At 40.4% G+C, this 13,996-nt stretch overlaps 1 protein-coding gene across 5 annotated transcripts in view; it reads right to left on the bottom strand.

Moving 5' to 3' along the window:
* Window positions 1-13,996, bottom strand: part of cpx (synaptic transmission protein complexin) — a 1,041,575-nt gene that overhangs the window by 191,553 nt on the left and 836,026 nt on the right. The window contains exon 1 of one of the 5 annotated variants that reach the window (XM_083126803.1): window positions 9,976-10,139. The exons of the other annotated variants lie outside the window; for them this stretch is intronic. Within the exon in view, the coding sequence (XP_082982929.1) occupies window positions 9,976-9,988 (13 nt within the window). The 5' untranslated portion in view covers window positions 9,989-10,139. Of the gene's footprint in view, window positions 1-9,975; window positions 10,140-13,996 lie in introns of those variants that run through there. 5 annotated transcript variants of the gene reach the window in all.

Here is a 13,996-nt window from a genome sequence, read left to right as displayed (position 1 = left end):
ATTAAGACAAGAATGATCAGTCATATCAACACCTTATTTTATCACATATTGGGAGATCTTAATTATATAATACAGTAAAGAAAGAAAGGAGATTTTCAGATGAACAGGTACAAGCGTTGAACCACTGCAGCAAGCATCTAAAAAAATAACAGGAAGCCACAAGTACACCATTTACAAGAAATTTAACGTACGATGTAGGTAGTGACAGAAAAGGATAACAATTAAAGATGGTAATAAACGATTCGGTCAAAAGAAGAGAGTTGTTGAACAGTGGTCCTAAATCCTAGCCAGGAGTTGAAAGATGGAATACAGGGTGGGCGAGAAGTCCCTTTACATGTTAATAGAATAGAACAGTTAGACATGTAGATAAACATTTGATTTGGGCAGGGATAACGGCAGACCATCTGCGTCGACCATATTTCTTTGATGGTTCTGTGAACCAGCACAGCTATCTTCACACGATTAACACGTGGTTGCTTCCAGAATTAACGGCAAGAGAGCTGACATCATTACACTTCAACAAGATGGCGCTCCACCACATTTTGCTGTGAGTGTCCGCAAACGGCTAAATGAACTGTATCCAAACCGCTGGATTGGACGTGGATCACGAGACCTTCCAGCACCGTTGCCATGGCCTCCACGAAGCCCAGACCTCACCACACATTAATGCACTATGGGGCATAATAAAAGAAGAAGTTTGTAAACGACGATACGTGAACGACGATCAACTGAAAGACGGAGTTCGCATGGCATTTGAAAGGATCACCCCTGATATGCTGCAGCGGATGCACACAAGAACATGGCGACGCATCAACCTTTGCATCGAACATGGAAGAGTGCACACTGACGTTGTTGATCAATGAACCTTGATCCTTTGTAACAATGTTAATATGTTATTCACAATAAATGTTAATGTTAACCATACATTGTTTATTCACATTAAATGTTGAAATTTTAAAAAATATATACTCTTCTGTATTCATAACAATCTTTATCTACATGTCTAACTGTACTATGCTTTTAACATGTAAAGGGACTTTTCGCCCACCCTGTACATTAAGGAGCATTATAACATTGTACAGCTTTGAAACACTGATGTTTGCTAGGAATAAAGAGTTTGGAAGCATGATAGGGTTGATGAAAGAAGAGACAAAAGCATGCACGAAGAAACTTGAAAGAGCGAAAGAACAGCAAGAAACAAAGACACAAAATTGGTGTACGAATTGAGAAGAAACTAATTAATTCTCATCATTATATCCATATAGAGCCCATGTCTCATTCTAACATGTAAACACTGAATTTTACCTTGAAGTTTCCAAACGATTCTTGTAGTGCACTGCATTGATTTCGTCCGCACGACAATGCACCAGCTCATACCTGTGTGCTTATTTGAGTTATCCTAGCACAGAAAAAGACTGTAGTCTTTAACCATCGGCCCTATTAGCCCGATTGTCTACAGCAAATTACTTCATATTGGCAAAACCAAAGTCATCGTTAATAGGTGCAAAAGTTGTTCGGCATTCCAGACATACAAGCAAATGTGAGGACCTTGCGCAGAGAATACCGAAGGAGTAGTTTCTCCACCCTTTCCAGCACCTGTACGGATGATATACAAGGTGGATTTCGTCCAAAGGGTATTATACTACCTGTGAGTCCAGGAGTCAGGTCATCGTTGTCCTGCAACAGTGAACTACGACGTAGAGTCAAATAAAAATCTTAAAAGGTACGAAAAAAATTACAGGGCACCTGTAAACAGCTCACATTTACATGAAGTATTGACTGTTATTTACAAAACGACCTCAAGCCTGCAATACTGCTGAAGTGAGCTTCAGAAAACAATTTTTGTAATTTTTAAAATGGCGCCTCCTGCAAACACTTGCATCAGTAAAGATCTGTGGGTTCTTGCCCTCTGGAAGCCTAAAACGTATAGACATTCTACGGAAAATTAAAATGCAATGTCTGTAGCCATGCTTACCACTCCAACAACTTTACAGAAGCCTAAAACGTATAGACATTCTACGGAAAATTAAAATGCAATGTCTGTAGCCATGCTTACCACTCCAACAACTTTACAGAGGAGAAAGTTCGACAATGGCCTCAGTCCGCACACAGATGGGTGGAAAGACTTTAGCGGTGGTTCATTAGTGATTGTACATAGATTCCAAACATTCTTCTTCTTGATATATATAGGCACTAAATATATATATGGATCAGCAATGGGTCTATGTTAAAATGCAGCAAACATGTGCAACTTTAAATGGAGAAATTTGCTAGATAAAAATAATGATAATACTACTATTTTCATTTGACTCCACCTTCGTATGTAAAAGTGGGGTTTCCTTTTGGGTGCCGTCAACGAACGTTACTTCTAGCCCAGAGAAGTATATAATCATCCACCCTATTAGCCCGACTTGGCTTCAGACATTTCTTTGTAAAAACTAACTATCCATTAAACCCACGTTAATTTCATTGTGGGACAGTACCCAGAGCGGCTTCCATCCCACTCTTGGTTTCAGAAATAAAAGAAGCAGGAAAATTCATCGCCGCCAAAACATGACCACGTCGACTTCCTGTCGCCGCACACTAGTCTACTCTTAATGGACATAGCACGCAACATTTCTGTGCTGCCAAAATACATCAACGCATGTTACTTTGTGAACGAATTCTTGCGAGTAACGAGCCCCTCGATATCTAGTAATGAGTTTCCATGTTGCGGTAATGCCTCCACCCCCTTCGCACTTTCTAAATTCACCATGGTACAAACATGGTTTAATTTGCTTTACAATCAAACGGCTGGAGTCTCCAGTTCCAGGCTAAAAGCCTCTAGAGCTTTCAGAATATTTGATGAAGCAGCAAACGGAACGAGAGATGTACAATACAGACTCTGGCTAGCTGGGTATAATGGGGTCCTTAGATATACTACTTCTTCCTGCAAGAACGAACAATACTCTGCCTTGCGTACCTCTTCAGAAGAATTATGTGTTCGAGAACTACAGAACATGGAAATTTGAACTTTGTGCGTGGCAACCTAACAAATAAGCATCATCCTATCCTTGACAAATATAGAAATCCATAGAGGTGTAAGGAGTGACCCTTGGGAGAGCTAACACCACTCTCATCTTCACAGGAGATTCATGGACGAACTTCGGAGAGTTGACGCCACTTTCATCTTTACAACTGAGATTTTTGTGGACAAACATTCTGAGCTTAGAAGAGACAAAGGCACTCTTGTCGTCATTGGAGATCAATGCAAGTATTCCAAGTTAAGAGAGCTAACACTCTTGTCTTCCGAGGAGATATATTCAAAGAATTCAGAGATTGAAAGAGCTACGCTCTCTTCCTCACAAGAGGTTTGTGAACAAATTTTCAGGCTTGGGGACCTACCACAACTCTGGTCTTTACAGGGTATATATGGACAATATTCCGAGCTTCTGCGAGCTACCAGCACTCTCGTCTTCACAGAGGATTTATGAACAAAGTAAGCTTGGCAGAGCTAGCACCACTCTTTTCTTCACAGGGAATTTATGGACAAAATTCCGAGTTTGGCAGAGCTAACACCACTCTCTTCTCCACATAGGATTTATGGATAAAAATTCGAGCTTCAGAGAGCTGACCCTACTCTCGTCTACATATTTTTTTAAAAAAATCTCTTCACAGGGGATTTTTTAAACAAATTTCCGAACTTCTGAGAGCTAATACCACTCCCATCTTCTCAGGAGATTTATGGACAAAATTCCCAACTTCCGAGAGCTGACGACACTCCGTCTTCACAGGAGATTTGTTAACAAAATTTCGAGCCTTCAAGAGCTATCACCACCCTCTTCTTCAGGGGATTTATGGACAAAATTCCGAGCATCAGAGAGCTGACCCCACTCTCATCATCACAGGAAATTTTCTAACAACATTTCGCCGAACCCTGTAACAGAGTGGTTAGCACATCGCGCTGCGTCGCCAAGAGTCCCGGGTTCCAATCCCGCTCGGGATTGGTTGTTTGTAAATGTCCATTCATCAATTTCATCATTTCATCACTCATCCCCATTTTCGCAAATTATCCAAGAGGTACAAAACGCGAAGTAAAATAAACTAAATCAATCAATCAAACTAACTAACAACATTTCGAGCTTTCGATTACTAAAACCACTCTCTCTTCATAGGAGATTTTTAAACAAATTTCCAAGCTTCTGAGAGCTAATACTACTCCATCTTCACAGGCGATTTATGAACAAAATTCCCAGCTTCCGAGAGCCAACAAACTCTTGTCTTCACAGGGGATTTATGGACAAAATTCCGAGCTACCGAGAAATGACGACACTCTCATTTTCACAGGAGATTTCTTCACAAAATTCTGAGCTTCCACAGATAACGACACTTTCATCTTCAAAGGTGAATGCTGGAGAACCTTTTGAAGTTTCGAGATTTCACATCCACGTCTACAGTATTCCATGTCCTTGCACTCTTCCTCTCCTCTCAGATCAAGTAGGGAGGTAAGTCCTACATATTGATGTAATCCGCAAAACAAAGGTGGTTAGTATACGCAAATACATTGGCGAGATTCATCAAAGTCGTGGAAAATACGATTTTCGTAGGTTTGGTAAGGAGGAGTTGACTCGAGCGTCGGTTGTGCTACAATTGGGGCATTCGAATTCATCTTTAAGAGGTTTAACTTCAGTTAGGTTTACCTCTTTCCTCTGCAAGAAACGGCTTTATATATAATTTATTTAAGTTTGTTAATATCTCTAAAGTTCAAATGGTGGTTAAAAGTTCAGAATAGAAAAATTGTTGCCAACTTTGATTCTAAGAAACCTCACAATGGAAGATAGAACAATGTTGCACACTTTGATTATGGAGAAGCGGCTATTTATGTTTCTTAATATATCTAAAGCTTAAAGGGTGGTAAAAGTACAGAAAGGAAAAAGTATTGCCATATTTGATTCTAAGAAACTTCATCCATGTAAGATAGAACAATATTGCAAACTTTGATTCTGGAGAAGCGGCAAGGATAAGAAATCTATTAGAGAAGCGCCTTAGAAAACGGACGAGGGAACGTCGCGATCATAAAACATTCAAGAAGAAGTAATTTCAACTTCACGCCTAAGACAGGAAGCGACAAGTGCTATAATTGCGTTTACGTCTGGAAATTACCTTGTTTGGCAATGGCGGGTGACGCCAGTCTTGACTGACACCTTGTCCCCTCTTGAGATGTCTTCCAATTTGCATAAATAAGTAATGACCTATTCCCCCACCCACTCTCCCATTCGATGAATCTCGAACCCTAATTGACTCTCAGTCGAATTAAAGTGTCGAGATTCTCAGTGGATATTTCTTACCTTTTGATTTCGATACAGACACTAAGTGCGCTGGTCTCGGTGGTGTATAAGGTAGTGTAACGCGCCCCGAAACAAGGGACCTTGGATTCGAATCTCGTGTAAGTCTTTGAGAACCTTGTGAAGGTCAGTAAACGCTCCGTGCAGTTAAAGCTTCACGCCTACACAGGGAAGTGAGGGAGTCACTTGTATCGAGAGCTAAAAAATACTTCGTGGGAAGGCGTCCTGTTTCTATGGTTACAACGTTGCAATGCACTGTTACTCACTCCCTCCTTTCCCCCACCTTTACAACGCTACAGTGCCGCTGCTCGCTCAGCAGTCTACACGTGCATACGAGAACGCTCCTTCACAAAAGAGACCAGTTGCCGAGGTTTGGTATAAGTCATATACATTGTTTGAAGATGCTAATTGCAACTGAGCCAAGAACTAAGGAAAATATTAAGGCGAAGAGTGAAAGTTTCATACCAGAGTTGCATTTACTTCAGTATCGTTGCAATGGGCGCTGCCACTAAGACGCAGCCCGGCTATACAAGAGAGTATAAATTTCTCTCCATGCTGCAAGTGGAGGCGATTTTCCAAGTTGAATATTAAGCTGGACAGGACGTTTGAAATATATGACAAACAGGATATTCAGATTCCTTGTGGAGAAAAAAGCGTAACGGCTCCTCAAATGGGAGTTTTCGTCTTTTTCCTAAGACAAAATCAAATCTTCAACGTTTCCTCTTTTCGTTTATGTGTTTTTCTACGCCATCGGAAGCTTGATATTGCCAAGAGATCAAGTGGAATTATACTCACATAAGAGGAATGCTAAGTTTTATCCCCCTCTTAAAAACATCCAGCTCGCCGCGGAGAAAGGTCGATGGAGGAGGAGCATCTGGCTGGACACAAACTGTTCCTCTTGCCCTTAAAAAAAGTGTTTTCTCTGGGGGTGTAAAGTTATTTAGCGCAGGAACCTGGACGCTAGAACGAAGTGAGGGAAAGAGGCTGGAAGCTTTAGAATTATAGAGATGAATGAAGCGGGTAAAATGGACAAGACAAGAAGCAAAACTTTGCTGGAAGCAGTTGGTGGGATACTACGCCGAAATAAAGTGTAAGGCGCAATATTAGAAACTTACCAATTAACAGAGAATAACGGATGAAATGAATGTTGCAATTAAACTAGAAGAATGACAACAATGCAATACAAATACAACAACAGAAAGGTGATTTCACGTAAGCTTATTTGTAGCTATGGATACAGAATAACTTTCCAGTTCCATTACCTCCATGTCACGACGATGAGGATGAACGATGATTGGATGAAATGGATGAAGGGACACTCAAAGACGAACACAAACGCGCTATGGGTTAGGTTTCGAACCCGGAACCTTTGGTGGCGATATCGTCAACGCACTAGTTCTCCAAATAGACCTAAATGTTCGTCTCGAGTTTCTTATCTCATGCAGCAAAAATTCATTATCCCATCGTCGTGTTTAGGTAGCTTATCTACCTCTGTTTATCGCTGCGAGGATGACGGACTTTGAACTAACCTGACTCTGTTTCTTTGAGTATTTCGTCCGCTCTGTGCACAGTAAGGTTAATCGAGACCGTTCAAAGTAGGATCCGAAACACTCTGCGCCTCCGCCTGGGTATCGAACCCGGAATCCTTTGATTACAATGCCAGCACGGCCGGACTGAAACTGGAGTGGGAATCTTCCTCAACAGGGCAAATTGAGCAGCTTGTTGTAAGAAAAGGTGCAGATTTTGTGTTTTCGGATGGGCACTGAGAGGGTGTACCGGGATTTTGACCGGTGGACCACCCCGCCCTGAATGCATATATGTTATCTCCTCCATCGGGGAGGCCCACCAAGTGCTCCCAGAATAGATTTGAGGACAAAACAAAGAAACAAACATTCTTCAGATGCCTACTCATATACTCTCGTTACACATTGTTTAACTTAATTAAATCTTCAATGTTTCCTCTCTTCGTTCATGTGTTTTTCTACGCCATCGGAAGCTTGGTATTCCCAAGAGAGCAAGTACAATAATTGTACCATGAGCGTAGTGAAAAGTTTCTTTTCATCCTATGACAGCTATCTTAAGTTGCTCTTTCCTTTCTGATATGCGAGCACATGTTTATTCAACTAACCTTTTCGAATTTCACCAAATACAACGGACTGACTGTGGACCTTTGCAATAACCGTGACAGCGAGAGAAGGAATGATGGTCGGAAAGTGCTAAGGAGGAGGAAGCGCCTGTAAACTGTGTTAAGGATACCGTCGAAGCATTTACTAGAAGTGACCGCGAGAAATACCGTGCAAGAATTAAACACGTGACCTCCAGAATACTGGATTGAAATGCTCGCACACTAAATCTTCTCACTCACTTACGATGCACATTCTTCAACAACAGAACTGATCACATAGACACATACATTGATGTCACTGAAAGAAAGTCACTGTAGAGACAAGGCAAAAGTACACAATCACCAAGTTACAGCAGTAAGGGAAAGTGTGGTAAAGAAGAAAAAGAAATGCAAAAATAAAGAAGAGCTAAAACAAAATGTACAAAAGCATAATAAAGTAATCAAAGATGAAAGCATTTAAGAAGCTTTACAATTTATCATTACGAGAAATTTGTATTTTCCCGCTGTGCCCTTTGCATTGTTCCTATCCTACCATGCGACAATGCTATCTTCTTTTGCAGCACTTCCTCACTTTGAAATTACATAATGACTTCGATATATAATATACAAAGGTGCACTGTACTTGCTGTTACTCTCGCTGGTGCTACTTACATTAAAAATGTAGAACCACCACAGAAAAGAGAATTAAATAATATTATAATGTTTTGAGGACTCTGTCCCGCACCATAGTGCACGAAGATTCAACCAAGATTCCCCAATGAAATTCCAGATGCTTCATCTGTAAGCTTGTAAGTTTTCAGAACTGTCCATGTTGTCTAAGAACGGTAAGAAAATAAACACTTTTTAAAAAAACTTCGCCCTCCCCCTTCATCGTGTTGACAAGAAAAGCGCAGCATGCACTCTCGAGGAACACTTTCCTGTTTCCATTTAGGCTTAGTATACAGAGGAGCCATGTGATTTCAGGGCAAATGCATGTGACGTCACACAACGTCTGATAATAATTCCGTAATAAGAATCCTGGTCCGTTAAGAGATAATCAATACCTTTACCTATCAAGACACTCGGATAATTCGGTGACTATGAGCTTCTTGATCGATATAGACTAATGAATCCCAAGTTAAGCACAGGAAAGCAAGTCTCCAATCATGCAACATAAACACCCATGCTACACTTCTATCGTATATAACATGTGTATGTACGAATGATTTTCAAGTCTTTGTTACAGTTTCAAAAAGCACATTTTCACAGCTGTAAAACTGTATACCACTTTGTCCCTTGTTATCAAACACTAAATGCATCTCTAGTTTCATTCTAAATTGTATTTAAGACTGTGTTGGCAATCTCTTCATTACTTGTGGGGAAAATCTCTGTACAAACAAACAATACTAAATATACGCCTTTCTTAGCAGGCATAATTATCTGCTATATCAGTTTTGTAAATAAACTCTTGCGATACAAACAATAATACTTATACGTGGTCCCATTATCTATTGATATATTTAACGTTATCAAAATTATCATAAAATATGGATTCGTAAACATTTTCGAAGACCGCGGTTATAAGCTAATCTTTTAGGATTTAGTAAGTTATGTAACAATTTAATTGAGTTACCCAATCAGTTACGCATTATTTAGGAGGTTATATCACTTCCCAGTATATTACTAGAGCTGCACGTGTTTCAGATTAAAGTTTCTTTTTTTTTTAAAAAAAAATCTATACTATGAATCGTGAACTAAGATGTGCTCGTGGAAAGGGCAAAAAAAGTTTATTTTATTTTAACTCTTAGGGAAAGTTTTGTAACGTTTCTTTCCATGATGTATAACGTACAGTGTTCTTGAATGTTTACAAAAAATATTGTACGTGACGTTGAGGAGGGAAAAAAAATATCAGTTATCCTGAACATACGCAGGCACGCATAGCAAATGAGCAGGCTCATAATCGTGCAGGAAGCATGTCAACGCAACCGCCGTTTTCGTTAGCTTTCGTATGCGGAAACGAAGCTCCCTCCGCAGCGGGAGGGACGGACACCTATTCGATGGGGGATCGGAGAAAGTGCGCAGTGTCGTCGAAACGAAGTCCTCTGTTTACGGCAACTTTTTGTTGTTGCCGCCGCAACAGCAGAGTGAAACTGAAAACATCCAGTACAAAGATTACACGATGTTTGTGGCGAGAGAGAGAGAGAGAGAGAAAGAGGGCGGGAGAAGAGGGGGGCCTGAGAAAACAGAGGGGAGGGGTGGGGGAGACACGCAGACAGCTGAATGCCGTTTTGCCGCATTGCTGGTATGATCTCAGTTTTCGGAGTAAACCGATCAGAGCGAGAGAGAGAAAAAGAGGCACAATGGACAGACACATGCAGCAAAACGAACACAGAGACGCTAAACGGTGCATATAAGTGGAAACGGGACACTGACAAGAGAGGGGAAGATAAAGAGGGTTGAAAGACAGGGTTGAAGTAAACGCATGCAATACACTGAGAAAAGTGAGAGAACAAAAGAAAGGTATGCAAGCTATAAGAAGTACACTACCTAGGATATTCATATCAGGTCACACAGACACTCGTAACGCAGCCTAGCGTCGGCCGGACAAAAATTTCGCGGCGCCCTTTCCTATTTCACAAAGTCACAACCGCCTCGGGTCTCCTGCACACAGAACTCGTCCCTCCTGCTGCCAACGCCATCTTCTGACCGTCGTGGCGGGCTCATCGATTAGCGTTGCGCTCGCCGTCGACCCCTCTCCCCGAATATCCCGAGTTCGGGAAACCGGGGGACCCGAAAATAGCCGAAACTTGCCGACGCGATGGCGCCAATTTCTCCTCCCAGTTGCTATGTTGTTCAGTTGCGCGGCGCCCACCGGGCGGGTAGGGTGCGCCTGGGTCGTTCCCGGCGAACGACCGGAAGTACGTCATTTTCTCGAGGGGAGAAGCGAGGTTACATGCCTTAACGACCTGAGAGAACGAATGATAAATGTCGCCAACTTCTGCCCTCTTTTCCTGTTGTCGCAACGATGTTATGGCCGCACAACAATAAAGAACACTAGATCACTGAGGAGAGACGAGGGTTATCTTAAAAATTAGAGCAACCTACACGGTCAAATTTACGACTTCTCCAGAGAAACACCCCAATAGATTTATTGAAATTCTATCTTCGTGAATGTCATACACAGTAGCGTGCCCAGGAGGGGGTTGGCCCAGTATTCCTAAAAAAAAGAACGTCAAACGCAGGAAAAAATAGCAAAATGAGGGCTGGCTACTAAGAAAAGCATGTGTAACACCCTCCTTTCTAAAATCTTTAAATATAGTCATACACATATTTCAAACCAACAACTGTTGTTTATTTTATCATAGAAGGTAATCACTCACCACGGTTAGAACAAAAATGAATTTAGGTGCTTATTTAGAACACAAGCATGCATATTTGACCATTTCCCTGCATGGTGGAATATATTTTAACCACTTTTCGCTCATACGGAGTAAATTTTCTTTTCTGAAACTGAAAAGAAAACTTTCCTTGTACACTTATCTATTTCCAAAATGGATAGGATTCGCTCCTCTTACGTCAGTGAAGTAGGAAAAAAAAGGTACCCTAGGTACAATAGTTTGTTCGTTAACAACAATTATCACTTAAAGGAAACTTTGCATAAGGTAGTCATTATAAACAGTACCTAGGGACTTATCAAGTAAACTAGAAAGAAATGTGTAAAAATAACCCAGCAGATGGCACTGATATTTGAAACTCAATAAATAGTCTTACATATTATTGAATATTATATTATCTACTTTGTTCCCCTACTGTTTCTTTACCTTACACAAGAATTTAAAATTTTATAGTTTAGGCTATGCTTCTAATGTTTCGGCCATATTTATGGGAGTTTTAAGTCATAAGTGCATATTTTATTTGCCATATTTTGGTAATATATAGTATAGAGATTTATTAATAGGAGATCGGTTAGTTCATCAAACTCTCCAGCCTAACTATTGCCTATTTTTGCGTTAGCAGGAAAAGGTTTATGATCCATTTGCCTTGACTCATCTCACCCAACAGGTTAGTAGCTACCGGAGCTTGTCCCGAGTTGATACTTTCCTGGAGATGAGGCCTTGCTCGAGAATGATCCAATATCAAGAAATTTGGTGATAAAATAACGTCCTCTTTGTAACAGAATTTTATTTTACCAGTAGTCAAATTAGTTATAATATCTCATATCCCTCTTAAGCCACCCATCAAAGCGGAGTGGTTAGCTCTATCCTGCGAAGATCAACATAGCGAAGTTAGGGACATAAAAGACAAGAAAAACAATCGTCGCGATTAGCCAAAAAGGAAGATAAACGACGTAAAATGAAGTATATAAATCAATCAATCGATATTAAAACAGGTAACCAGTCGCAAAATAAATAGTCTTCAGTAATGTTAGTCTCTCTGGTTATTCCTTTGGAACCAAGAAATCATTTTTCAGAAACAAAATAGCTAAATTCGAAAATATGCTATTTAAGAACAAATCGAGTGAAAATCATGTACATATGATTTAGAGGAACAAAACTGTGAAAATCATGAATGCGCTCTACCATTAACTACATATTGGGGAAAATTCATGTAATTCATAAATATGCTCTTGAAAAACAAAATTAATGCAAATCATAAATACATGCTTTTGAGGAATAAAATTTGAGGAAATCATGCATGCGATATTATGAGCTGTGCACTACTTTCTGCCCACACTGTACACACTGGCTTACAAAAGGGGGAGCTTATGGGACTACAGCCCATCCCGAAATTTTGAGAAAATCAAAGTTTTCAAATGAAAGAAGTAAAGAACTCGGGAAAAACCAAAGTGGTAAATTACCCCCCCCCCCCTACAATGAACCTAAATTACCGCATCTATCTGTGAAGAACTTTTTAAAACAAAGAAAAATTCTGAATCCCGCCCCGACTATACTGTATCCAAGATATCCCTGGAGTAAGGCCGCGCACTTTGGCAGAGAAGGTGAAAAAGTGAGTGGGAGGAGCTAAGAATTATAAGCTGAGGGAAGGCTGCTAATTGCAGTATCTTTCTCCCTCCACGCAATCCCGTTTACTCTCAGGTGTTCTTTGGTCAAGCCGCGTCGCTGCATTACTTGCGCAGAGACTTGATTTCGTTCGCTTCCTCCATGGATTCCCGAGACAGAGGATAGAACCCTTCTTTAGAAATTCCAGCCCACTTTGAAAATAAATCCTGCGTACTCCTATGCCTGCAGACGATGCTTATACTATATCTTGTGTACATTTATATCAAAAGAACTAATTTATGAAACTCGTCCCTGCTAGATTTTGTTGTCAAACTCAAATACCAGGGAAGGTAGAGCGGCTTACGTCAAACGAATTTGTCGCTATTTCAAAACCTGCCACGTACTACCATACTCCCCGATCTTTGCTTCAAAGGAAAAAATAAATCATTTTAGTATGATAATTAAGCTCGCTTTATCTGGCAAAATTTACGATAGCGGAACAGCATTAACGCTCACATGCGTACGCTGAACAGTCCCCCCCTTTTATCTTAAAAACTGCAGCGTTGCATTGATATGCCTGGAGAGACAACGATGTTATTTATGCCGCGTGTTCGGTTGAGATTATAGAGAAATTGCTGTACAGGAGGTTTAAAAAACTGGCGAAACATTGTGGTTGTGGTGGTTATCACGCTGCTCCATCGGTTTTGCTTTGTATCCTTTCAAAGACACTCATTATAAGCGATCATTTGCGTTTAGACTAAGCGGACGCGAAACGTGGGATAAATAAAACAAAAGATAGTAGTTAAACATTGGAGCACGTCAGACCCACGCGTGGCGGTGATTGAAACTACGGTGTTTGGTGTGTCCTACATTGACCAAGATTTAGACTGCTCTGCATATGATTAGTCCCAAGGCTGTACAGGGTGTAACTAAACTTTGATTCATGCTTTCAGCAGTATTGGCGTATTGGGGAGGGGAGGGGGTAACTGGATTAGGCATAATCATTAAGCCATCTTTATTGTAAACATTAATAATTAAAATAAATTTTTCTCATGAAGTGGGAAGCAATTACGAAAATTTCAACTAAGAAAAGGACAAAGCTTTCATATTGAACCCACAGTTCCATCTATGAAACGTAGTATAAAACACATCTAATAGAAAAATGATTAGTCAAGAAATTAAACCGAATATCGAAGGTAAGAAATGGTGAGTGAGAGAATCTTAGAGGACACGAACACAGATGCACACACAGGAAACAATCGACTGACACATTAAATTGTATTTTTTTGGTGTTTGCCAAGATTCAAGTTGACAGTTTTATGCACTTTTGTAAAGGTAACGACAAAATGGCATCATATGATGCTAGTGAGTATTTCCTTCTACTTCGAGCTGTACTTCAATGCATCAATTGATACGTTTTTTGTTGCGTCTTTCTGGATGATGCACTTAAACAATTGATCTGAGCCACTGACTTTTATGCATTTTTGTTTCAACTTACTTATATATGTGTGGAACCCAACGAACTTTCCACTCTCAAAAATGGCAAGCTGAGGTAATTTTAAAGGGGG

This window comes from Lepisma saccharinum, chromosome 8 (genome assembly GCF_977018435.1).
Source record: "Lepisma saccharinum chromosome 8, izLepSacc3.1, whole genome shotgun sequence".
Lineage (NCBI taxonomy): Eukaryota > Metazoa > Arthropoda > Insecta > Zygentoma > Lepismatidae > Lepisma > Lepisma saccharinum.
The sequence above is the reverse complement of the archived record's forward strand: the minus strand, read 5'-3'. Positions and strand labels throughout refer to the sequence as shown.